This window comes from Leucoraja erinacea, chromosome 24, assembly GCF_028641065.1.
Source record: "Leucoraja erinacea ecotype New England chromosome 24, Leri_hhj_1, whole genome shotgun sequence".
NCBI classification, from domain to species: domain Eukaryota; kingdom Metazoa; phylum Chordata; class Chondrichthyes; order Rajiformes; family Rajidae; genus Leucoraja; species Leucoraja erinaceus.
The window spans coordinates 26,469,985-26,494,459 of NC_073400.1; the positions used below are offsets into that span (position 1 = coordinate 26,469,985).

The 24,475-nt window shown below is 47.6% G+C and overlaps 1 protein-coding gene across 1 annotated transcript in view; it reads right to left on the bottom strand.

Moving 5' to 3' along the window:
• Positions 1-24,475, bottom strand: part of mfsd4aa (major facilitator superfamily domain containing 4Aa) — a 55,716-nt gene that overhangs the window by 25,028 nt on the left and 6,213 nt on the right. Inside the window, 4 exon segments of the mRNA XM_055654869.1 lie at positions 3,989-4,251; positions 6,086-6,174; positions 6,176-6,213; positions 6,216-6,264. Of these exon segments, the coding sequence (XP_055510844.1) occupies positions 3,989-4,251; positions 6,086-6,174; positions 6,176-6,213; positions 6,216-6,264 (439 nt within the window).

Here is a 24,475-nt window from a genome sequence, read left to right on the forward strand (position 1 = left end):
GGATAGTTTAGACCACAAGACTCGGGCTGAAGCAGGAACAGTCAATCTCTGCGCCAATTTACATCAAAGATTTCTGGCTGAATTGGAAAAACTTGCTTAAACTCACTTTGCATGTTTACCGCAGCTATTTTCAATATATATTAATGATTTAGATGAAAGGGATTACAAGTAACATTAGCAAATTTGTAGATGACACAAAGCTGGGTGGCAGTGTGAACTGCGAGAAGGTTGCTATGAGAATGCAGGGTGACTTGGACAGGTTGGGTGGATGGGCAGATGCATGGCAGATGCAGTTTAATGTGAATAAATGTGAGGTTATCCACTTTGGTAGCAAAAACAGGAAGGTGGATTATTATCTAAATGGTCTCAAGTTGGGAAAAGGGGAAGTACAACAGGATCTGGGGGGTCCTTGTTCATCAGTCAATGAAAGTAAGCATGCAGGTACACCAGGAAGTGAAGAAAGCAAATGATGGCATGTTGGCCTTCATAACAAGAGGAGTTGTGTATAGGAGCAAAGAGGTCCTTCTGCAGTTATATAGGGCCCTAGTGAGACCACACCTGGAGTATTGTGTGCAATTTTAGTCTCCAAATTTGAGGAAGGACATTCTTGCTATTAAGGGACTGCAGCGTAGGTTCACCAGGTTAATTCCCGGGATGGCAGGACTATCATTGCTGAGAGAATGGAGCGGCTGGACTTGTATACTCTGGAGTTTAGAAGGATGAGGGGATCTTATTGAAACATATATGATTATTAAAGGGCCTGTCCCTCTTAGCGATTTTGACGTATCAGGTCCCGAAAAAAAATCAAACTCGTGGTAAGCATGTAGAATGTACGTAGCAGGTATGTCGGAGCTCGTGGATGTCTCGTAATGCTAACGGCAGGTATTCGGGAAAAGCGGAAACTCGTGAAGTTTTTTCAACAGCGTGAAACATTTCCAGGAGTAAAACAAAAAACACGAGTTTGATTTTTTTTTTTTTTTTTTTTTTTTTAAACTCGGGAGAGCTCTTGGGTGAATTCGCATCATGGGACAGGCCCTTTAGAGGATTAGAAGTTCTGGAGGTAGGGAGGAACAATGAGTCGAAAACAAAGGCGAGAATTTGAACAAAGCATTGGTTGACCACAAGTCAATTTTAATCAGGCAGTAAACGGGTGAACGTCTAAACGATGAAAGGGGTGAACGGTTTCAGTCGTGAGGTTACAGTGTACCTTGGCAAATGATGCAGTATCAAGGACCCGCACCATCCTGGCCACACTCTCATCTCCCTGCTACCTTCAGGTAGAAGGTACAGGAGCCTGAAGACTGCAACGACCAGGTTCAGGAATAGCTACTTCCCCACAGCCATCAGGCTATTAAACCTGGCTCGGACAAAACTCTGAACATTAATAGCCCATTATCTATTTATTTGCACTTTATCAGTCTATTTATTCATGTCTGTATATATTTATATAATGGTATATGGACACACTGATCTGTTCTGTAGTCATGCCTACTATGTTCTGTTGTGCTGAAGCAACGCAAGAATTTCATTGTCCTATCTGGGACACAAGACAATAAACTCTTGAATCGTGAATCTAGAATGCCACAACCCTTTCTTGAACAGTAATATCCGGGGATAGCTCTTTACATCAAGCATTTAGCTTTTTGTCATCGAGTCATAATCAGAGGATTAGAATATTCAAAGCAAATACGAGGAATGCTTTGATCCCGTTCGCTGATATTCGTCAGTAATTGCAACATCATGCTTGGATCAAGGGAGAAACTCAACTATGGCGGCTGGGGCTGTGACCACAGAATAAAGATTCAAGATAATTGACGAAAGGACCAGAGGGGAGATGAGGAGATTTGGGCTTTATTTTTACACTCAGACGTCTGTGATCAGACGACCGCTGTGCAGGGAAAACTAGAAACAGATTCTTCAGTAACTTTCACGAGGAAAGTTGCGAGGATCGTGAAATTAACTTGATATCTCTTTGAGGGAAGCACAGACGTGATGGGCAAAATCAAACCATTTCTTTGGTACCTGGTGTTCCAATACTAGGGCAGAGTCAGATTTAGAGACACAGCGTGGAAACAGGCCCTTCAGCCCAGAGTCCATGCCGACCAGTATTCCCTGTACACCAGGTCTATCCTATACACTAACAGGTGATGGCTGTATGAAATGAATTGCCAGAGGAGGTAGTTGAGGCAGGGGCTATCGCAATGTTCAAGAAGCAATTAGACAGGGACATGGATTGGACAGGTTTGGAGGGATATGGGCCAAATGCAGGTGAGTGGGGCTAGTGTAAATGGGATGTGCTGGTCGGTGTGGGCAAGTTGGGTCCAAGGGCAAGTCTCCACATTACATGACCATGATGAGGGGCAATTTACAGAAACCAATTAACCTACAATCCCACACATCCTTGGAATGTTGAAGGAAACCGGAGCACCCGGAGAAAATCCACACAGACACAATAGACAATAGGCTATAGACAATAGACAATAGGCAATAGGTGCAGGACAGGCCATTCGGCCCTTCGAGCCAGCATTGCCATTCAATGTGATCATGGCTGATCATCTCCAATCAGTACCCCGTTCCTGCCTTCTCCACATATCCCCTGACTCCGCTATTTTTTTTTAAGAGCCCTATCTAGCTCTCTTGAAAGCATCCAGAGAACCTTTCTCCATCGCCCTCTGAGGCAGAGAATTCCACAGACTCACAACTCTCTGTGAGATTGACTCTTGACTCTTGAACATGCAAACTCCACACGGAGAGCACCCGCGGTCAGGATTGAACTTGGGTCTCTGGCGTTATTAGGCAGCAGCTCCACCACTGCACCACTGTCCTTCCCACGAGTAAAAAAACAAGCTCTTGCATATTGCTGCCCAAATGTACCTGCCTTGCCAAGGGACAGTAGTTCTATCCCACATACAAGGGACAATTTACAGATGCCAATTAACCTACAAGCCTGTATGGCTTTGGAGTGTGGGAGGAAACCGGAGCACCTGGGGAAAACCTACGTGGTCACAGGGAGAGTGTACAAACTCCGTACAGACAGCACCCGTAGTGACATAATGACAGGATTTTTTTGTCTTCAAGCAGATGATATGCCTATCAGAGTAGAGAGATGAGGAAGTAGCATTTAACCCTGAATCTTAACCAGTTAACCTTTTTTTAAAATAGAGATACAGCAAGGAAACAGGCCCTTCGGCCCACCGAGTCCACGCTGACCAGCAATCACATGTTCACCCGGAGAAAACCTACGCGGTCACGGGGAGAAGGTACAAACTCCGTACAGACAGCACCCGTAGTCAGGATTGAACCCGAGTCTCAGATGCAGTATAGCAACAACTTTACCGCTGCGCCACCGTGCCGCTTGTGAAGTAAACTTGATGGGTATTTCATCAATAGTTCAATAGTGCTTTCATGTCACCCAGTGAAATTCTTTTGAATCTCCAGGTCCGTCGCCATTTGAAACGTATAAGATTGTTAAGGGTTTGGACACACTAGAGGCAGGAAACATGTTCCCGATGTGGGGGGAGTCCAGAACCAGGGGCCACAGTTTAAGATAAAAGGAATAAGCCATTTAGAACGGAGACGAGGAAACACTTTTTCCTCACAGAGAGTGGTGAGTCTGTGGAATCTCTGCCTCAGAGGACGGTGGAGGCAGGTTCTCTGGATGCTTTCAAGAGAGCTAGATAGGGCTCTTAAAAATAGTGGAGTCAGGGGATATGGGGAGAAGGCAGGAAAGGGGGGGGGGGGGGGGGGGGGGGGGGGGGGGGGGTTACTGATTGGGGATGATCAGCCATGATCACCTTGAATGGCGGTGCTGGCTCGAAGGGCTAAATGGCCTACTCCTGCACCTGTTGTCTATTGTCATTTCCAAAGTCCGGTCTGCGCGTTTGGTCTTATGGAGCGGCATCCGACATCCCTCTACTCTCCCCTTCCCTCCCCGCCTCCTTGGTCACCGCCAAATGTTACTCAAGGCCCTACGTCATATCTTACTTACATTGATCAGAGCCATGATCCAAAAGGCATACGACACATTCGAGATGAAAATCCCATTGGGCTCCAGAAAGACATCGCTCCCGTTCACCATGTGCGGGTGCGCCAAGGAATTTCGGGTGTGCGCCAAGTCGGTCGAAGTGCCGTTGGCAGTGAGGTTGGTCAGCATACAGTTTGTTTCCGACAGGAAAGGATCGGCTATCATTGGACTGAGAAAAGCACCAAAACCAACGCAGAAATGGAGGACCTGGCAAAAGATGAAACAAGCTGACATCAAAGCCAAAATAAAAGTTGCCAACAATCAATCACTTAAAAAGGTCACTTGCTACATTGAACATGGAAAAGTACAGCACAGGAACAGGCACTTTGACCCACCTTATCAGCTCTGATCACTTAATGCTTCATTAAACTAAACCTAATGTGTTTGCACATGGTCCAAATCCCTCTATTCCCTGCTCAAATGCTTCTTAAATGCTGCTTCTGCCATTTCCCTAGCATCACATTCCAGGCACCAGCCCTCTTGTGTAAAAAAAACCTGCCCCGCACATACAGTATCTGTTAATCTTTCCCCATCTCAACTTAAACATAGGCCCTCTTGTAGGTGGCATTTCGATTCAGGGATAAAGACTTTGATTATCTGCCTGATCGACGCTTCTCATAATTTGATACATTTCCATTGCTGACTATCCTCTGATGCTCCAGAAAAACAAAATTCCAAGTTGGTTCAACCAGCTAATACTGTACACTCCCATCCAGAGTATTTCAGGGGACAGTGCCAATGTGCCTCGGCATTGCAGGACCGTGTGGGCATCAATGTACAAGGGTTTGTTTTACATTATGCACTGAGTTTGCATATCTGGTGCGCTGTTGCAAGTAAGAATATCATTGTTCCGTTTTATGGCAATTAAACACTCTGGTCTCTTGACTATTCCGTGGAGTGCAGGGGGATGGGGGTGGGGGGGTTTTCTTATAGAGGTGTATAAAATCATGAGAGGAATAGATTGAATAGTGGGTAGATTGACAGAGTCTCTTGATCAGAGTAAGGGAATCGAGCACCAAAGGACATAGGTTTAAGGTGAGGGGGGGGGGAAGATTTAATAGGAATCTGGGGGTTAACTTTTTCCACACAAAGGGTGGCGGGTGTGTGGAACGACCTGCCGGAGGAGGTAGTTGATGCAGGGGCTATCGCAACATTTAAGAAACAATTAAACAGGTACATGGATGGGACAGGTTTTGAGGGATTTGGGCCAAACGCAGACAGGTGGGACTAGTATAGATGGGACATGATGGTCGGAGTGGGCAAGTTGGGCCGAAGGGTCTGTTTCCAGCCCGAGATGGAATGAGACAGAGGTCCAGGATTGACTGGTGGAACAAGGGAGTTTTCAGTTTGGAGATATTGAGTGAAAATGACCCATGTTCTCTGGAGATGTGCAGTGCTCTTAAAGGAAGATGGAACAGTTTTGGGGTAAATTAAATGAGAGTTGTTGAAAGATTATTTCCCCTGACTGACGATTGTCCAATGTCTTAAAATGGGTGGGGGCAGTCAATTGCTTCTTCCCCCCCCCCCTCCCCCGCTACAATCTGTCTGAAGAAAGGTTCCAACCCAAAACCTCACCTGTCCATGTCCTCCAGAGGTGCAGCCTCATCTACTGAGTAACTCCAGCCTTTTATGTTTTACATACGACCCCAGCAAGCAGTTCACCTTTGACACTGGCCCTATAACATGTACTGATTGTCGGATGAGAAAATCCATGATCACATTCAAGGTATGGGTCATTAGGCTGTAAGGGCCGAATGGACTATTCTGTCTCTGCACCTATTGTCTATTGCAGGATGGACATCCTTCCTGCCAGCACCGCCATTAATATGATCATGGCTAATCATCCAGAATCAGTATCCCATTCCCCTTCTCACCATATCCCTCTAAAGAGCTAAGTCGAACACAAAAGCCCAGTGAATTGGCCCCATGCCTTCTGCATTCACAACCCCTTGGGTGTAAAGGCCAATGTAGATCATCTCGAATAAATACATCTCAACCGATCCCTTTTCTAAACTGTTGCCAACCTGTTAGGGAGATGGGCGAATCCTTCTGGTTTCCTGCGGACCAGTTGCAGGTTAGCTGTGGTGTCTATGCAGCCCATGGGAGGCCGGTTCTCCATACTTTCCAGAGTGAGCTTGATAAGGATGATAAACATTGTTGCAGAGGGGGATGATGGAGAAGCACGAACTGAGATCAGGATTGTGGAGATGATCAGGCCAGTCACATTGAGCATGGAGAACCTGGAGAAGGACGAAGCCTATTGCAAGCACCTATTAGCACTTTCGGGGACTAACTTTCCCTTAACCATGCCCCTGTGTCTCCCTAAGATCCCCGACTCTACCGAGCTACTATTGCAGTGTGGTCAGTCGAACCGTGCATGAAGCAAGTGGAGTGGTAGCTGGCAAATGGTATTTGAACAACCATTCAGTGACCTTGATTGCCCATGTTTGGTCATTGAAATTCTTGCAGTAACCCAATGGGGATTCTTGCAACCAAATTTGGATTTGACTCCACAAGTGTAGGAAGGAACTGCAGATGCTGGTTCAAACCGAAGATCGACACAAAATGCTGGAGTAAAGGGCCTGTCCCACTTTCCCCCCTGAGTCCTCTGCCACGTTGAAAGGACCTTAAAAAAGAAAATTGAAGATTTTTGTGATCTACGAACTCCTCCTCCCGACTATCTTTTTACTCATGGACTTTGACATGCTGGAAAAAAACCTTACGGCTTACCCGATGCCCCGAGTACCTACGTATGGCATAACGAGCCACTGCGATATATCCACACTCCTACAGCCACCTACGGGCTCGCTATGGACTCCTACGGACATTCTCCGAGTTTGAATCAAGGGAAAGTGGGACTGGCACTAACTCAGCAGGACAGGCAGCATCTCAGGAGAGAAGGAATGGGTGACGTTTTGGGTCGAGACTCTTCTTCAGTCTGAACAAGTGTCTCAACCCAAAACATCAACCATTCCTTCTCTCCAGAGATGCTGTCTGTTCCACTGAGTCCTGCGCCGCATTTTGTGTCTAAAAAAGAAAATGAAGATTTTTTGTGGGCGAAGTTCCTCCCGACTATCTTTTTACTCATGGACTTTTTTGACATGCTGGAAAAAACCTTACGGCTTACCTGATGCCCCGAATACCTACGTATGGCATAACGAGCCACTGCGATATACCCACACTCCTACAGCCACCTATGGGCTCGCTATGGACTCCTACGGACATTCTCCGAGTTTGAATCAAGGGGAAAAATCGGGAAAGTGGGACTGGCACTAACTCAGCAGGACAGGCAGCATCTCAGGAGAGAAGGAATGGGTGACGTTTTGGGTCGAGACTCTTCTTCAGTCTGAACAAGTGTCTCAACCCAAAACATCAACCATTCCTTCTCTCCAGAGATGCTGTCTGTTCCACTGAGTTGCGCCAGCATTTTGTGTCTAACTTTAAATGCTGTTGGGGCAAGTTAGCACTCCCTTAATGGGCGGCACAGTGGTGCACCTGGTAGTGCTACTGCCTCACAGCACCAGAGTCCCGGGTCCAACCCTGATCTCAGGTGCTGTCTGCGTGGAGTTAGCACGTTCACCATGTCATTGCCTGGGTTTCTGCCGGATGCTCCGCTTTCCACCCACTTCACAAGGACTTGTGCTTTTGTAAAAAAAATCTAACAGCAAGGAGTTGCAGATGCTGGGTTACACCAAACAGATATAAAATGCTGGTGTAACTCAGCGGGTCAGGCAACATCTCTGGAGAACATGGATAGCTGCCGTTTCAAGTCGGGACCCTTCTTTCCAAACCACTCCAAAATCTCCTCAAGGTATGCCTACTTTGAAGAAGTTCTGCTCGTCTCTCTAACCGGCGAGTTATTCCAGCCCTTTGTGCCCCACTGAATTACTCCAGCACTTTGTTAGTCTGAAGAAGGGTCCTGACCCGAGATATCACCTATCCACATTCTCCTTGCCTTCATGCTATCTGCTCTAGAATTCTTTCCCTTAACCCCTCCACCTTTCAGACTCTTTTAAGTCATTCTTTAATGTTCAACTCGTTGACGTTAGGTCATCCAGTCCCAATATCCCTTTTTCTACCTCACTGCAATATTTCTACTACCCACCTCATCGGGGACCCCCGGACTATCTTCGATCATCTTGCAACAAAGGCTTTTCACTGTACCTCGTTACACGTGACAAATAAACAAAACTATATTTTGCCTGTGAGATACCTAGGGATGATTTACGAGTTTGAGCGTGTTTATATGCATGCAACCTGTTGTCACTATATTAGATAATGAGTAAGATGATAAGCCCTCTTGTTGCAATATCTCGGCAGGGAAGTAAACTGTTTATTCCTTTGTGGTTACAGAGAACAAGCCAGTCAGAAACTGGTCGACACATCAGGATCCGTATTTATACTAAACATTCGACAATGGAACAAATAGCAAAGGACACACACATACCCCAGGAGTAGGAATGTGCTCTCTCTGTGGGGCAAAGGGATAATTAGTGCAGGCTTTTAAGGAGCTTTTCCCCTTCAACGCTGGCCCTTGCACAAGTACGAGAAGATGAGAGAATGATAAACCTGTGGTGGTGAATTACTGGCGGTCAAAATGGGAACCAGGACAATTTGAAATCTGTAAGAAAGAACTGCTGATGCTGGTTTAAAATCGAAGGTAGACACAAAATGCAGGGGCAACTCAGCGGGTGAGGCGGCATCTCAGGAGAAAAGAATGGGCAACGTTTCGGGTCGAGACCCTTCTTCAGACTGAAACTTCAGATTTGAATTCTCGCTGAACCCACCACAACCCCCCCCCACCCTACCCCCCTGACCCAAATAACCTGCATGTCCTTGTGCCTATTAATAAGCCTCTTAAATACCTCAATCTATCTGTCTCCACAACCAGCTCTGGCAGCACATTGCAGGCACCACTCTCTGTATAAAACACTTGCCCTGTACATTCCCTTTACATTTTTCCTCTCTCCCCTTAAAGCTATGCCCTCTAGTCTTTGGCATTTCCACTCTGGGGGAAAGGTTCTGATGGTCTACCCTATCTATGCCTCTCATATGTTTATATATATGATGTATTCAAGAGAGAGTTAGAGCTAGATGTAGCTCTTAGGACAAACAGAATCAAGGGATATGGGGAGAAAGCAGGAACGGGGTACTGATTTTGGATGTTCAACCATGATCACATTGAATGGCGGTGCTGGCTCAAAGGGCCGAATGGTCTACTCCTGCACCTGATTTCTATGTTTGTATATAATTCTAACAGGTCTCCCCTCAGCTTCCAATGCTCCAGAGAAAGCAATCTAAGTTTGGCTAAGGCCACCTTTTTTGCTAATACCCTGTAATACAGGCAGCAACCTGGCAAACCAATTCTACATCGCCGCAAACGTCTTCACATCCTTCCAGCAATGAGGCCAGAACTGCTCACAATATTCCAAATGCAGCCTAACCATTCTATAAATCTGCAACATGACTTCCCAATCTTTATATTCAATGTCCCACCCAATGAAGACAAGCATACCCAATGCCTTCTTTACCACCCTATCAACCTGTGTTGCCTATTCAGAGATCTGTGGACTTAGACTCAAAGATCCCTCTGTGCATCAATAGTTTGATTTAGTTTAGAGATGCAGCACGGAAACAAGCCCTTCGGACCTCCGTGTCCGCACCGCCCAGTGATTGCCGTACAATAACACTATCCTACACACACACTAGGGACAATTTTCATTTGCATCAAGCCAATTAACCTACAAACCTGTACGTCTTTGGAGTGTTGGAGAAAACCGACGATCTCGGAGAGACCTCACGCAGCTCACGGGTAGAACGTACAAACTCCGTACAGACAAGCGCCCGTAGTCGGGATCGAACCTGGGTCTCTGGCGCTGTAAGGCATCAACTATACTGCAGCGCCACCGTGCCGCATGTTAAGGGTGTTAATGCTGTGAAGGATCTTGCCATTAACAGCATACTTTTCCCATCGACCTCCCACAGTATGACGCCTCACAGTTGCTCAGAACAAACTCCATCCTTCGTTTCTCTGTCCGTTTCTGCAGCTGGTCGGCACCCCCACTGTACAATTTGATAGCTCTCCGCAACTCAACGTATACCATAAGATCATAAGTGATAGGAGCAGAATTAGGCCATTCGGCCCGTCAAGTCTACTCCTCCATTCAATCATGGCTGGTGATCTATCTCTCCCTCCTAACCCTATTCTCTCGCCTTCTCCCCTTAACCCCCGACACCCGTACCATATACTCAGCTGTCTAAAATGATATCTAAAATTAACTGAGCTATGGTGGGAACCAAAACACACGACAAACTGACCCCTTATTGTCTGGTTTTCCCCTCCATCCCCCTCACGCCAGCCACTGCAATTATCCCACGACGCAAGGGAGTCAAAATTTCACTGGAGATTGTCGGTGCCGAAAGATTCACAGAGGACAAAATTTGTGGAAAAAAATAAATGCTATTGTTAAACCATTCGTCGAAATTCTCCACCGTGACTCACTCATGTGAACAATTAATTCAATGGGACTTATCCTCGCTTTAAAAAAAGAAAATAATAGTCAGAGTTTGAAGTGACATTTTGTATGTCAAGAATTTTAACGGCGTGTGTATGTTGTGGCATAGGTTATGTGTAACACAATGGAAACTATTACTATTTTATTTGTTAAGTCATGTGCAGTTAAACCAACAATCAAGAATAAGTCCCTTATCAGCTGGGAACTGCGACCACATCACCTTAAAGGACAATTGAAGGATATGTTATATTTAGTTATGTTTTCATGGTGAGAACGTGGGGGGGGTGGTGAAGGAAGAAATTATCTGACTGCCATCGAGACAAACAAACATTCCGCATCTATTCTATTCCCCCCCACACGGATTTAGAGGGGCCGGCCTGTGCACAGCATTGAACAAAGAGACACTCGCATTGTTTAGAACGGAGAAACCTGGCACAGGTCAAGGCAAGGACTTGGCACAGGATGCACCTGGGAACAGGAGATACTCTGGGAATCAGAGGATCGACACAAGGATCCAGCAGAAATAGTTAAGGAACCTGCACAGTACAGGGTCGCACGGTGGTGCAGCGGCAGAGTTGCTGCCTTACTCCACCAGAGACACGGGTTCGATCCCGATCACGGGTGCTGTCCGTACGGAGTTTGGACGTTTCATTTAGAGATACAGCGCAGAAACAGGCCCTTCGGCCCACACCGACCAGCGATGCCCGCACACTACTGCTATCCTATACATTCCATATACATTTCACGACCCTCCTCTATGTCTACAAAGCCCTCAATGGGCTTGCCCCCTCCTACATTAAGTCTTCTCACCCACCACTCCACCTCCAGGTCCCTCAGATCGGCTGACTTGGGGTTGCTGAATATCCTGCGGTCTAGGCATAAGCTCAGGGGCGACCGTGCCTTTGCGGTTGCAGCTCCTGGACTGTGGAACAGCATCCCCCTTCCCATCAGAACTGCCCCCTCCATCAACTCCTTTAAGCCAAGACTAAAATCTTATCTATACTCCCAAGCCTTTCCTGACGTCCACTGAGCGAGGGTTATATGTATATATGTATGTAGTTTGTTTGTTTATACAATTCTTATAACAAATGTAAAGCACTTTGGCCAACGAGAGTTGTTTTTTAAATGTGCTATATAAATAAATGTGACTGGACTTGACTTATGACTATCCTATACACGCTAGGGACAAGTTATCATTTATACCAAGCCAATGAACCTACAAGCCTGTACGTCCTTGGAAAGAGAGAAAACCGGAGATCTCGGAATAAACCCACGCAGGTCACGGGGAGAACGTACAAAATCCTGTGAACGTTTTCTCTGTGACCGTGTGGGTTTTCTCTGGGCGCTCCGGTTTGTTCCCACACTCCAAAAAATGTACAGGTTGGTTGTTTCATTGGCTTCTGTAAATTGGAAGTTGTCCCTAGTGTGTAGGATATGCTCAGGTCCAGTTGGTCGCTGGTCAAGATGGACTCTGTTTACTTTAGTTTATTGTCACATGTAACGAGGTACAGTGAAAAGCTTTTGGTGAGTGTTAACCAGTCAGCGGAAAGACTATTCATAATTACAATTGACCCATCCAGAGTGTACAGATACACGATAAAGGGAATAACATTTAGTACAAGACCAGTCAAGTTAATTTCAAGATAGTCGGGGCCGAAGGGCTTGTTTCCACACTATAGATCTAGTCATAGAAGCAGAATTAGGCCATTCGGCCCATTGAATCTCAGTCACAGTTGATCTATCTTTCCCTCGCATCTCCATTCTCCTGCCCTCCCCATAACCATGGATGCCATTACTAATCAAGAACCTGTCAAAACTCCACTGTAAAAATACCCAAAGACTGCCTCCACAGCAGTCAATGGCAATGAATTCCACAGATTCACCACTCTCTGGCTAAAGAAATTCCTTCTGGTCTCCTTTCTAATGGAACGTCCTTTTATTCTAAGGTTGTGCCCTCTGATCCTAGACTCTCTCACTAGTGGAAACATTCTCTCCACGTCCATTTGCAATTTGAATGACTATCGTAACATTTCTAAACACCATCCCAAGTCATTTGAATGGATGACGAAATACGGACGCCCAGCGGTAGAGTTGCTGCCTTACAGCGCCAGAGACCCAGGTTCGATCCTGACTATGGGCGCTGTCCGCACAGAGTTTGCACGTTCTCCCTGAGGCCGGCGTAGGTTTTCTCCGGGTTCTCCGGCTTCCTACCGCACTCCAAAGGCATTCGGGTTTGTAGGTTAACTGGCTTGAGATAATAGTAAATTGTTCCTAGTGTGTGTTGGTGTGCGGGGATCACTGGTCAGCACGGACTCGGTGGGCCCCTGTATCTCTCAACGAAACACTTGATCAAAGGGGGAGGATTTAAGCAACGAAGGAAGAAGAGGCTGGGGGGGGTTAAGCGAGGGGGATATCAGAGGGTAGGCTCTACTCGGCTGATGGAACGTCCATCAATGAACAAATCATGGGACGTTCAAGAGACCAGAATCGAAGGACGTACTAGGGCTTTAAGGCCCTGGGAAGTCAAAGTTGAAGAAAAGTCAAAGTCATGAAGGGATCTAATCAGGAGCCGGTAACAGAAACAACATCAACATTACAGGTTGGGGAGACGGATGACTGGGAAGAGATTGTCAAAATGATACGACAATTTGTCTGGAGCTGCTTACACACACACACGGTCGGTAAACGCTGATATGGATGTGATAAGCCGAGTTCAAGTGAGTTTATTGTCATGTGTCCCTGTATAGGACAATGAAATTCTTGCTTTGCTTAAAAGCCTAAATGCTTCTTCAAACACGAACCAAAATTTGACCAATAAATAGTCTGAAGAAGGGTCTCGACCCAAAATGTCACAATTTCCTTCTCTCCAGAGATGCTGCCTGCCCCGTTGAGTTACTCTAGCATTTTGTATCTATCTTCAGTTTAAACCAGCACCCTGCAGTTCCTTCCTACACAATAGACACAAAGTGCTGGAGTAACTGAGCAGGTCAGGCAGCATCTCTGGAGAAAAGGATGGGTAATGATTTGGGGCAGGACCCTTCTGACACTCCGTTCTGACATGACTAATCTTCGGCAGTGGTGGGCGATGACATTTTGGTGACTGTTACCTTGTATCCCGATTAATAATAATACTTGTTGAAAAGAGGACAATAAACAACAGGTGCAGGAGGAGGCCATTCGGCCCTTCGAGCCAGCACTGCCATTCAATGTGATCATGGCGGATCATCCACAATCAGTACCCCGTTCCTGCCTTCTCTCCATATCCCTTAACTCCGCTATCCCTAAGAGCTCTATCTAACTCTCTCTTGAAAAGCATTCAGAGAACCAGCCTCCACCGCCATCTGAGGCAGAGAATTCCACACACTCACAACTCTGTGTGAAAAAGTTTTTCCTCATCTCCGTTCTAAATAGCTTACCACTTATTCTTAAATTATGGCCCCTGGTTCTGGACTCCCCCTACATTGGGACCATGTTTCCCGCCTCTAGCAAACATTTAATAATCTTATATGTTTATTAGAGCAGCTTACTTTACTTTAGAGATACAGCGGGGAAACTAGCCCTTTCGAACCTACCGAGTCCGTGCCGACCAGCGATCACCCCGTACACTAGCACTATCCTACACACGAGGGACAATTTATCATTTACCAAAGCCAATTAGCATACAAACCTGTATATCTTCGGAGTGTGGGAGGAAACTGGAGCACCTGGAGAAAACCCACAAGGTCACAGGATGAACATACAAACTCCGTACAGGCAGCACGTATCTGGCGCTGTAAGGCAGCAACTCTACCGCTGCGCCACCGTGCTGCCCCCGAATGGCAATAGCGGTGTATGACATGTAAGTTGGCTACTGTTACCTTGCATCCCAATGAAGCAGAGTACTTTGGGAAAGAAGATGATGAAAGTGTATCAAGAATAACACGAAAGGCAACTCAGTTTCTACACTCGCCCATTTCTTCCTTGAATTGCCAATATTCATTCTGCTAACGACAAGGTATTGATTAGCCTATCTTATGACGCACTTATGACCAGCTGCCATAAAGCACTAAATGCTGGAGGATGATTTTACAACCTTTGTTCAATGCGTTCAACAAAATAACAATTAAACTTCTGCATGGCGCTATCTATTTAGCCATTGATCAAGATCAAACTCAATTATTTTTCCTTCTCCGGGTATTGCATCAATAACAAGATTGTACAATGTAGACATTCAAAAATAAATAATACTACTATTCCCAGAAAATGATTAAAAAAATAATCAATTTCCATTAAGAGACAGTTCAAGCACAGGTGAACGGAGCAAAAAGGTGCAATCACAATAACTCCTACGATGTACCAAACATTTTTTTGAGGAATGGGATGGTTTAACACCAGAGATAAGAGTTCTGCGATCAGAGCTAGGGACGAACATATCCTTTATCTGCTGGCTGTTTAAGTTTCCATGAAATGAGCTTAACCAGTTATAATCCAGTTCCTAGTACCATAATAAACAATAGGAAGGAATGTTTTTTGTTTTTTTTAATTCTATGCCGACAGAATCCTACTCCAAGAACCGACCAGGTTAATGAAGCCGAATAGAAAATTGGTACAAAATGAAACATGATTCTGTAGCTGGAGGCAATAGGAGCAAGACTTCTAAACACAGGCTGGTTAGGTCGCTGTATGGTAGTGAGGGAGGAGGTGAAGAGACAAGTGTTGCACTTCCCCTCCCTCTGCAGTGACATGGGTGAATGTCGGGGGACGGGGAAGGATGTGCGATCCAGTAAATCACAGAGAGGGTTATTCCCGCTGAAGGATGGGGAGAGGGGAAGATGAGGCGGTGGGTGCAAACGCATTGGAGCTGGTGGACATGGCAACCGATGCGATGCCAGATGCGGAGGCTGGTGGGGGTGAAAGCTGAGGACCAGAGGGACTCTATCCCTGCTCTCAACTGTCCATAAACGCCCGGTCAGCTTCGGCGTAGGTGCGCCAGCATCTTGCGCGGATCATGCCGGCATCTCCGACGGCCATTAGCATCACGGGCGTGGGTGTGAGCAGCAGATTGGGAACGCCATCCAGGGGACGGTGACACGGGACTTCTGCGGGGACACAGTTTGTTAGGTTTAGGCGGCAGCCATTTTTATGTAGCTTAGGGTGATGAACGATGTTTGATGTTAGTTAGTAAGCGACTTGCTCAGTTGTTGTTATTGCTCTGGCCAATACATAGCATGCTCTGTCGGGGAGAGAAGGTGAGAGCAGACGTGTAGGAAATGGAGAAAATGCATGCAAGGGCTCCATCAACTACCGGCACGGTGGTAGAGTTGGAGCGGTACAGTACCAGAGACCCGGGTTTTATCCTGTCTATGGGTGCGGTTTGTATACCTTCGCCCTGTGACCTTGTGGGTTTTCTCCGGGTTCTCTGGTTTCCTCCCACACTCCAAGAACGTACAGGTTTGTAAATTAATTGGCTTCTGCAAAATTGTAAATTGTCCCTAGTGTGTGGGATACTGCTAGTGTACGGTTGGCGCGGAATCGCTTTGCTGACCAGCCTGTTCCCCCACCGTAACTCTAACATCTAAATTAAAGTCTAGATAATAATTTGATAGCCACCATTACAAAGGCCAACTCAGTGTAAAATTCCACATTTGTTAAATTCACTGAATTTAAATTTCCTGGATCAATTGTAGGACTTGAAATCATGTATCGGTGTCTTGGTTCTGAACATTGGTGCCTCGTTCAGTGAAGTGGCCACTGCAGCGCTGGTTGCACATTTTACTTGGTAAACACATACAACAATGATTGGCAAAATACATCAGACAATGATGGAAACAGCCAGCAGGTCAGGTAGAACATACGGTGATAAGTGTTCAACCCAAACTATGAACCGTTTCAGAATGTGTATGAAAGAACTGCAGATGCTGGTTTAAATCGAAGGTAGACACAAATTCAGCAGGTGAGGCAGCATCTCTGGAGAGAAGAAATGGGTGACGTTTTGGGTCGAGACCGTTCTTCAGACTGATGTCAGGGGAGGGGGCAGGACAAAGATAGAATGTAGGCAGAGACAGTAAGACTAGTGGGAGAACTGGGAAGGGGATGGAGAGAGAGTGGGAAAGCAAGGGCTATCTGAAGTTGGAGAAGTCAATCTTCATACCGCTGGGGGGTGTAAACCACCCAAGCAAAATATGACATGCTGTTTTTCTTTCCACAGATGCAGCCTGACCTTCTTCCAGCATTTTCTGTTCTCATTTCAGGTGAACTAATTACCAGTTATCGCATTAGACTGGAGATGAAGTACAGAAACAGGCTCTTCGGCCCACCAAGTCCATGCCGACCAGCGGCCAACCCGTATGCTAGCACTATCCTACGCACTAGGGACAATTTACAATTCTTACCGAAGCCAATGAACCTACAAACCTGCGCGGATTTGGAGCGTGCGAGGAAACTGGAGCACCCGGAGAAAATCCATGCAGTTACAGGGAGAACGTACAAACTCCGTACAGACAGCACCCGTAGAGAGGTTTGATACCCGGTTCTCTGGCGCAGTAAGGCAGGAACTCCATGCTCATCGCTGCGCCACGATGCCGCCCTACCACAAGAATATTACAGGTGACACTATACATCACCACCAATGAAACCGCCAATGAAACCAAAGGAGGCTAGACACAGTCAGAGTTCACGCGAGACTTCCTCACGTTTGAGCGAGGTGCTATTGTCATTTTGAGGAACATTTGATCGCCCCATGATAGTCACTCAATCAGGACTCTCATGGTCGAGATACTTCTTCGATGGGCGGAGTGGATTCCAGGGCCCGTTCCCATGCTGTACTAATCTTTCAATCATTCCCCACATCAAGCATGTGTGAAACCACTGCTTCCTGTGTGCCGTTACATGGCAGCAGGGTGGTTGCAGCCGTTCCATCACCTCACAGCTCCAGAGACCCTGGTTCGATCCCGACTACAGGTGCTGTCTGTACGGAGTTTGTACGTTCTCCCCGTGGCCTGCATGGGTTTTCTATGGGGGTGCTCCAGTTTCCTCCCGCACTTTGGCCAACAAGAGTTACGTTGTAAATGTGCTATATAAATAAAAGTGACTTGACTTGACTCCAAAGACGTACAGGTGTGCAGGTTAAATTGGCTTGGCAACATTGTAAATTGTCTCTAGTGTGTTGGATTGTGTGAGTGTGCGGGGGTCGCTGGTCGGCGCGGACTCGGTGGGCTGAATGGCCTGTTTCTGCGTTGTATCGCTAAGTTAAACGAATCAAAATACAAAATGCCGGAGGAACTCAGTGGGTCAGGCAGCATCCATGCAGGGAATGGGCAAGTGATACGTCAGGTACGCAAAAATGCTGGAGAAACTCAGCGGGTGCAACAGCATCTATGGAGCGAAGGAAATAGGCAACGTTTCGGGCCGAAACCCTTCTTCAGACGTCAGATCAGGATCATTGCCTGTCCATTCCCTCCGCTAGTGCTGCCCGACCCACCAAATTCCTCCAGCACTTTGTGTTTTGATCAAGATTTCAGCATCTTCAGTTCCTTGCGTCTGCTCTAGTCATAACTAGTGGCTCAACGGTAGAGCTGCGGCCTCACAGCCCCTGAGACGCGGGTTCGATCCTGACTATGGTTGCTGTCTGCTCGGAGTTTGTACGTGCTCCCCGATATCCCCGGTTTGCTCCCACACGCCAAGGATGTGCTGGTTTGCAGGCCAATTGGCGAACTACCTCGATCTTGTGATACAGCTCCAGCGTCACAAAATCTAGAATATTAAAATTATTATCCTACTCAAATTCCTCCACAACCACAGCCGTCTGTGGAAATGAATTCCACAGATTCACCACCCTCCGTCTAAAGAAATTCCACTTCAAGGTACATTCGTTTGTTTGGAGGCTAAGCCCTCTGGTCCTAGACTCTCCCACCAGTGGAGATATTTTCTCCAGCTCCACTCTATCCAGCCCTTTCACTATTCGGTAAGTTTCAACGAGGTGTCCCCTGATCCTTCTAAACTCCAGTGAGTACAGGCCCAGTGCCGTCAAATGATCAAAATACATTAACTCAATCATCCCCGGGATTATTTTTGTAAACTTCCTCTGTACCCTCTCCAGCACCAGCACATCCTTCCTCGGATATGGGGCCCAAAAACTGCTCACGATACTCCAAATGCGATCCGACCGGCGTCTTATAAAGCCTCTGCCCGAGTGTCAGCTGACCAAACATGTCTGCCACCACCAAGAAGCCTCATGGGAGATAGAAAGAAGATACTGGAGAAACTCAGCGGGACAGGCAGCATCTCTGGAGAGAAGGAATGGGTGACGTTTTGGGTCGAGACCCTTCTTGGAGGTTGAGTAAACGTGCCAAGGCCTAGTAGATTCAGCCAGATGCATTTCACGTTATTTATGGAGGAATCCAGCAACCTGCCCTACACGACTCTTCACCCTCCAGCACCTGAGCGACCAACTTCCATGTCCCACCTGACAATCATTCACTGCTCCAGCCAAGTTTCCAGCCAACACCCCTTTGATTATATCTCACTCTGAAGGTTGTGAAACCGGTTTTTTTTTGTGGGTAGATTATTCTAATGCCACGGCAGTAAATTGCTTTCATGCAGTTTTGATGATAGTCGCTTAGTTTAGTGATGCAGCACGGACCAGGTCCTTCGGCCCACCAAGATCATATCGACCATCGATCACCTGCTCCCGCTAGTTCTGTTATCCCACTTTTCCCCAATCACTACCTCCACACGAGGGGCAATTTTACACAGGCCATTCTCTTAACCAACCAAGCCGCAGGTCTTTGAGAAGTGGAAGGAAGCCAGAGCACCTGGAGGAAGCCCGCAAAGTCACAGCAGGGACGTGCAAACTCCTCACAGATTGCACCCGAGGTCGGGATTGAACCGGGTCTCTGGCGATTCGAGGCAGCATTTCAACCAGCTGTGCCACTGGGCTGCCCTTGTTCTTGGGCAGTCCTTCATTTTCAACCATGACCGAAGGGGGCCGAAGAATGCCTTGCCATGGTATGCAAATAGTCGCCCATAAAGGGCACTTACAAAGTTACAAATTACCCCCCCCCCCCCCCCCCCCCTCGCGTCAGTTCCCCCTTTGTTCTTCCCCCTTCCAAGATAGGGCACCTTGGTTGGCGTGGGCAAGGTGGCCCAAAGCGCCCATTTCCACGCTGTACGACTCTGTGACTATAATCTAGTCAAAATAATTCAGTGCTTCAGGCAGCGGCTCTGGAGATTTTAACTGGATAGGTTACTTTTCTGGTTGGGATCGGTCTTCAGACCGATTGTTGGAGTGGCAGTGGGGAAAAAAAAGATAAAAGAAAAAAAAAAACTGTAATTGAAAAGAATTTAAAATGGATAGTTGAAGTTTCGGGTCGAGCCATCTGAAGAAGATTCTCGACCCCAAATGTCTCCTATCCACGCTCTCCAGAGATTCAGACCGACATGCTGAGTTAGTCCAGCATTTTGTGTCTATCTTTAATACAATCAAGTCAAACTAAAATAGAACAGATAGGGCAAATGGGAAGATACAGAGGGCAAAATATAGTTCTTAGTATTGTAAAGCATCACTTCCATCAGTAAAAGTTCAACATCAACAATGTGGTAGAGGTGAATTCGACCGAACCTTAGCTTATGGAAGAACCGTTCAGAAGCCTGATACAGAGGGGAAGGTGGTGTCCGGAACCTTACAGTTATAGAACTATCTTTTTTCACCCACCACATGTATACCAAGCAAACTTGTCTCCATTAATTCTGTACCACTCTATCCCCAGCTCATTCAAATACCTGTAAAGATGCTTTTAGTCTCTAGTTTTAGAGATACATTGCAAAACAGGCCCTTCGACCCACCGAGTCCGCACCGACCAGCGATCCCCGCACACTAACACTATCCTACACACACCAAGGACAATTTACACTTATACCTAGCCAATTAACCTATAAACCCGTGTTCAAGAAGGAACTGCAGATGCTGGAAGATCGAAGGTACACAAAAATGCTGGAGAAACTCAGCGGGTGCAGCAGCATCTATGGAGCGAAGAAAATAGGCGACGTTTCGGGCCAAAACCCTTCTTCAGACTGATGGGGGGGGGGGTGTGGGGGGAGAAGGAAGGAAAAAGGGAGGAGGAGGAGCCCGAGGGCGGGAGGATGGGAGGAGACAGCTCGAGGGTTAAGGAAGGGGAGGAGACAGCAAGGGCTAGCAAAATTGGGAAAATTCAACGTTCATGCCATCCGGACGCAAGCAACCCAGGCGGAATATGAGGTGCTGTTATTCCAATTTCCGGTGTTGCTCACTCTGGCAATGGAGGAGACCCAGGACAGAGAGGTCGGATTGGGAATGGGAGGGGGAGTTGAAGTGCTGAGCCACCGGGAGTTCAGGTAGGTTATTGCGGACTGAGCGGAGGTGTTCGGCGAAACGATCGCCCAACCTCCGCTTAGTCTCACCGATGTAAATCAGCTGACATCTAGAGCAGCGGATGCAGTAGATGAGGTTGGAGGAGATACTGGTGAACCTTTGTCGCACCTGGAACGACTGCTTGGGTCCTTGAATGGAGTCGAGGGGGGAGGTGAAGGGACAGGTGTTGCATTTCTTGTGGTTGCAACGGAAAGTGCCCGGGGAGGGGGTGGTACGGGAGGGAAGGGAAGAATTGACAAGGGAGTTGTGGAGGGAGCGGTCTTTGCGGAAGGCAGACATGGGGGGAGATGGGAAGATGTGGCGAGTGGTGGGGTCACGTTGGAGGTGGCGGAAATGGCGGAGGATTATTTGTTGTATTTTCCGGCTGGTGGGGTGAAAGGTGAGGACCAGGGGGACTCTGCCCTTGTTGCGAGTGCGGGGATGGGGAGAGAGAGCAGTGTTGCGGGGTATGGATGAGACCCTGGTGCGAGCCTCATCTATGGTGGTGGAGGGGAATCCCCGTTCCCTGAAGAGCGAGGACATTTCCGATGCCCTGGTGTGGAACGCCTCATCCTGGGAACAGATGCGGCGTAGGCGGAGGAATTGGGAGTAGGGGCTGGAGTCCTTACAGGGGGCAGGGTGGGAAGACGTGTAGTCCAGATAGCCATGTGAGTCAGTTGGTTTGTAGTGTATGTCGGTCAGAAGTTTGTCCCCTGCGATGGAGATGGTGCGGTCAAGGAATGGTAGGGAAGTGTTGGAAATGGTCCAGGTGTACTGGAGTGCCGGATGGAAGTTGGTGGTGAAGTGGATGAAGTCAGTCAGTTGTGTGTGGGTGCAGGAGGTGGCCCCAAAGCAGTCGTCAATGTAACAGAGGTAGTGGTTGGGGATGGGGCCCAAGGATTGTTCAACGTACCCGACAAAGAGGCAGGCGTAGCTGGGGCCCATGCGTGTGCCCATAGCTACGCCTTGTGTTTGGAGGAAATGGGGGGAGTCAAACGTAAAGTTGTTGAGGGCGAGGACCAACTCCGCTAGGCGGAGGAGAGTGTCAGTGGCTGGGTATAGGTTGCTCCTCTGGTCGAGGAAGAACCGGAGGGCTTTGAGGCCATCCTGGTGGGGGATGGAGGTGTAGAGTGACCCGTACGTCTTCGGAGTGTGGGAGGAAACCGAAGATCTTGGAGAAAACCAAACGCAGTCACGGGGAGAACGTACAAACTCCGTACAGACAGCAGCCGTAGTCAGGATCGAACCCGGGTCTCTGGCGCTGTAACCTAGACCTCTATTGGAGAAAGTGAGCGGAAACAGACCCTTCGGCCCACCGAGTCTGCGCCGACCAGCGATTACCCCGTACACTCGCACTATCCTGCACACTAGGACCAATTTACAATTTTTCCCGAAACCAAAATAACCTACAAACCTGGATGTCTTAAGAGTGTCGAAGGAAACTGGAGCACCCAGAGAAAACCCACGCGGTCACGGGGAGAACATGCAAACTCCAGTACAGACAGCACCCATGGACGGGATCGAACCCACATCTCTGGCGCGGTGAGGCGGCAACTCCACTGCTGCACCACCGTGCCGCTCTCTCAGTCTCCTTCCCCCAGTAGAAACAATAGGTGCAGGAGTAGGTCATTCGGCCCTTCGAGCCAGCACCGCCATTCAACATGATCATGGCTGATCACCCCCAATCAGTACCCCGTTCCTGCCTTCTCCCCTGACTACTATTTTTAAGAGCCCCATCTAGCTCTCTCTTGAAAGCATCCAGAGAACCTGCCTCCACCGCCCTCCAAGGCAGAGAATTCCACAGACTCACAACTCTGTGTGAAGAAGTGTTTCCTCGTCTCCGTTCTAAATAGCTTACCCCTTATTCTTAAACTGTGGCCCCTGGTTCTGCACTCCCCCAACATCAGGAACATGTTTCCTGCCTCTAGCTTGTCCAAACCCTCAATAACCTTATATGTTTCAATAAGATTCCCTCTCATCCTTCTAAACTCCGGAGTATACAAGCCCAGCCATTCCATTCTCTCAGCATATGACAGTCCCGCCATCCTGGGAATTAACCTTGTAAACCTACGCTGCACTCCCTCAATAGCAAGAATATCCTTGCTCAAATTAGGGGACCAAAACTGCACACAATAATCCAGGTGTGGTCTCACTAGGGCCCTATACAACTGCAGAAGGACCGTTTTGCATCTATACTCAACTCCTCTTGCTATGAAGGCCAAAATGCCATTCGCTTTCTTCACTGCGTGCTGTACCTGCATGCTTACTTTCATTGGCTATGGGGTGGGGGTGAGAGGGAAAGGCAGATCAGCCATAATTGCATCGCTGAGTAGACTCGATGGGCCAAATGGCCCAATTCTGCTCCTATCACGAATGAACTTATGCATTAGTGGTAATGAGGAATGACAGCTCAAGATGCTCGAGTTCTCTTCAATAGGTTGGGGGAGAAATGAACAACAGGAGGATTCAAGGCAAATAATCATGGCTGATCTGATCAAGCGTCCTAACCCAAAACGTCACCCATCCTTTCTCTCCATAGATGCTGCCTGACCCGCTGAGTTACTCCAGCACTTTGTGTCCACCTCTGGTCTACACCAGCATTGGCAGTTCTTTGGTTCCACTAACATACATTATTATTAGGTCAAGGGACATGAAGCAAAGCAGGAAAATGGAAGAAATCCATAACAACCGTGGCTGAGATTGGTGGAACAGGCCAATACAGTTAAATGGCTGCCTTCCACCTACCTATTACAGGTGGAAATTCCCTTTTACTGTAACGATCAATTATATACAACAACATTCTTGAGTCCTTGTTCGTACATACCCACCAAACCACATTTCTAAAGCAACTTTGTAACTTGGTCCTTTCTCACATTGCTGTTTGCAGAAACTTGCTCTGTGCAAATTAGCTGCTGCTCAATCCACAGGTCCCCCCCGCCACGGGTACCATGTAATCCCGTGCTACCGGCTTCATTATCGGATAGTCGGCGACTAAACCGTCTCCCCCACCTGGTTTGCCGGATGAGGAGGGGGCTGTGGACCCCCAGCAGGACCAAAAGCAAGACCTGTCAAAGGGCGGATGAGCTTCTAGCGAGCCAATGGCCATCCACACTTCATTAGAAGTTGCGATACAAGAGCATTGTAAGGAACGATGATAAAGCACGCACACACACACACACACACACACACTAGACTTCCAGCGGCGGAAGTCCGCAGGAACTGGAGGACAGAGATGTGCGGTGCGTCCGTCACCATTCCCGTTGGAAACCAGCACCACTGCGTCACTAATGTTTTCAATGATGATGCATGAATGCAATCCACAACGGTCTTATAGAGGTGTATAAAATAGATCTGGTAGATGCCCAGAGTTGGGGAAATCAAAACCAGAGGGCATAGGTTTAAGGTGAAGGGAGAAAGCACGGTGGCACAGCGGTAGAATTACTGCCTTATAGCACTTGCAGCGCCGGAGACCCGGGTTCGATCCTAACTATGGGTGCTGCCTGTATGGAGTTTGCACGTTCTCCTCGTGACCACGTGGGTTTTCTCCGAGATCTTCGGTTTCCACCCACA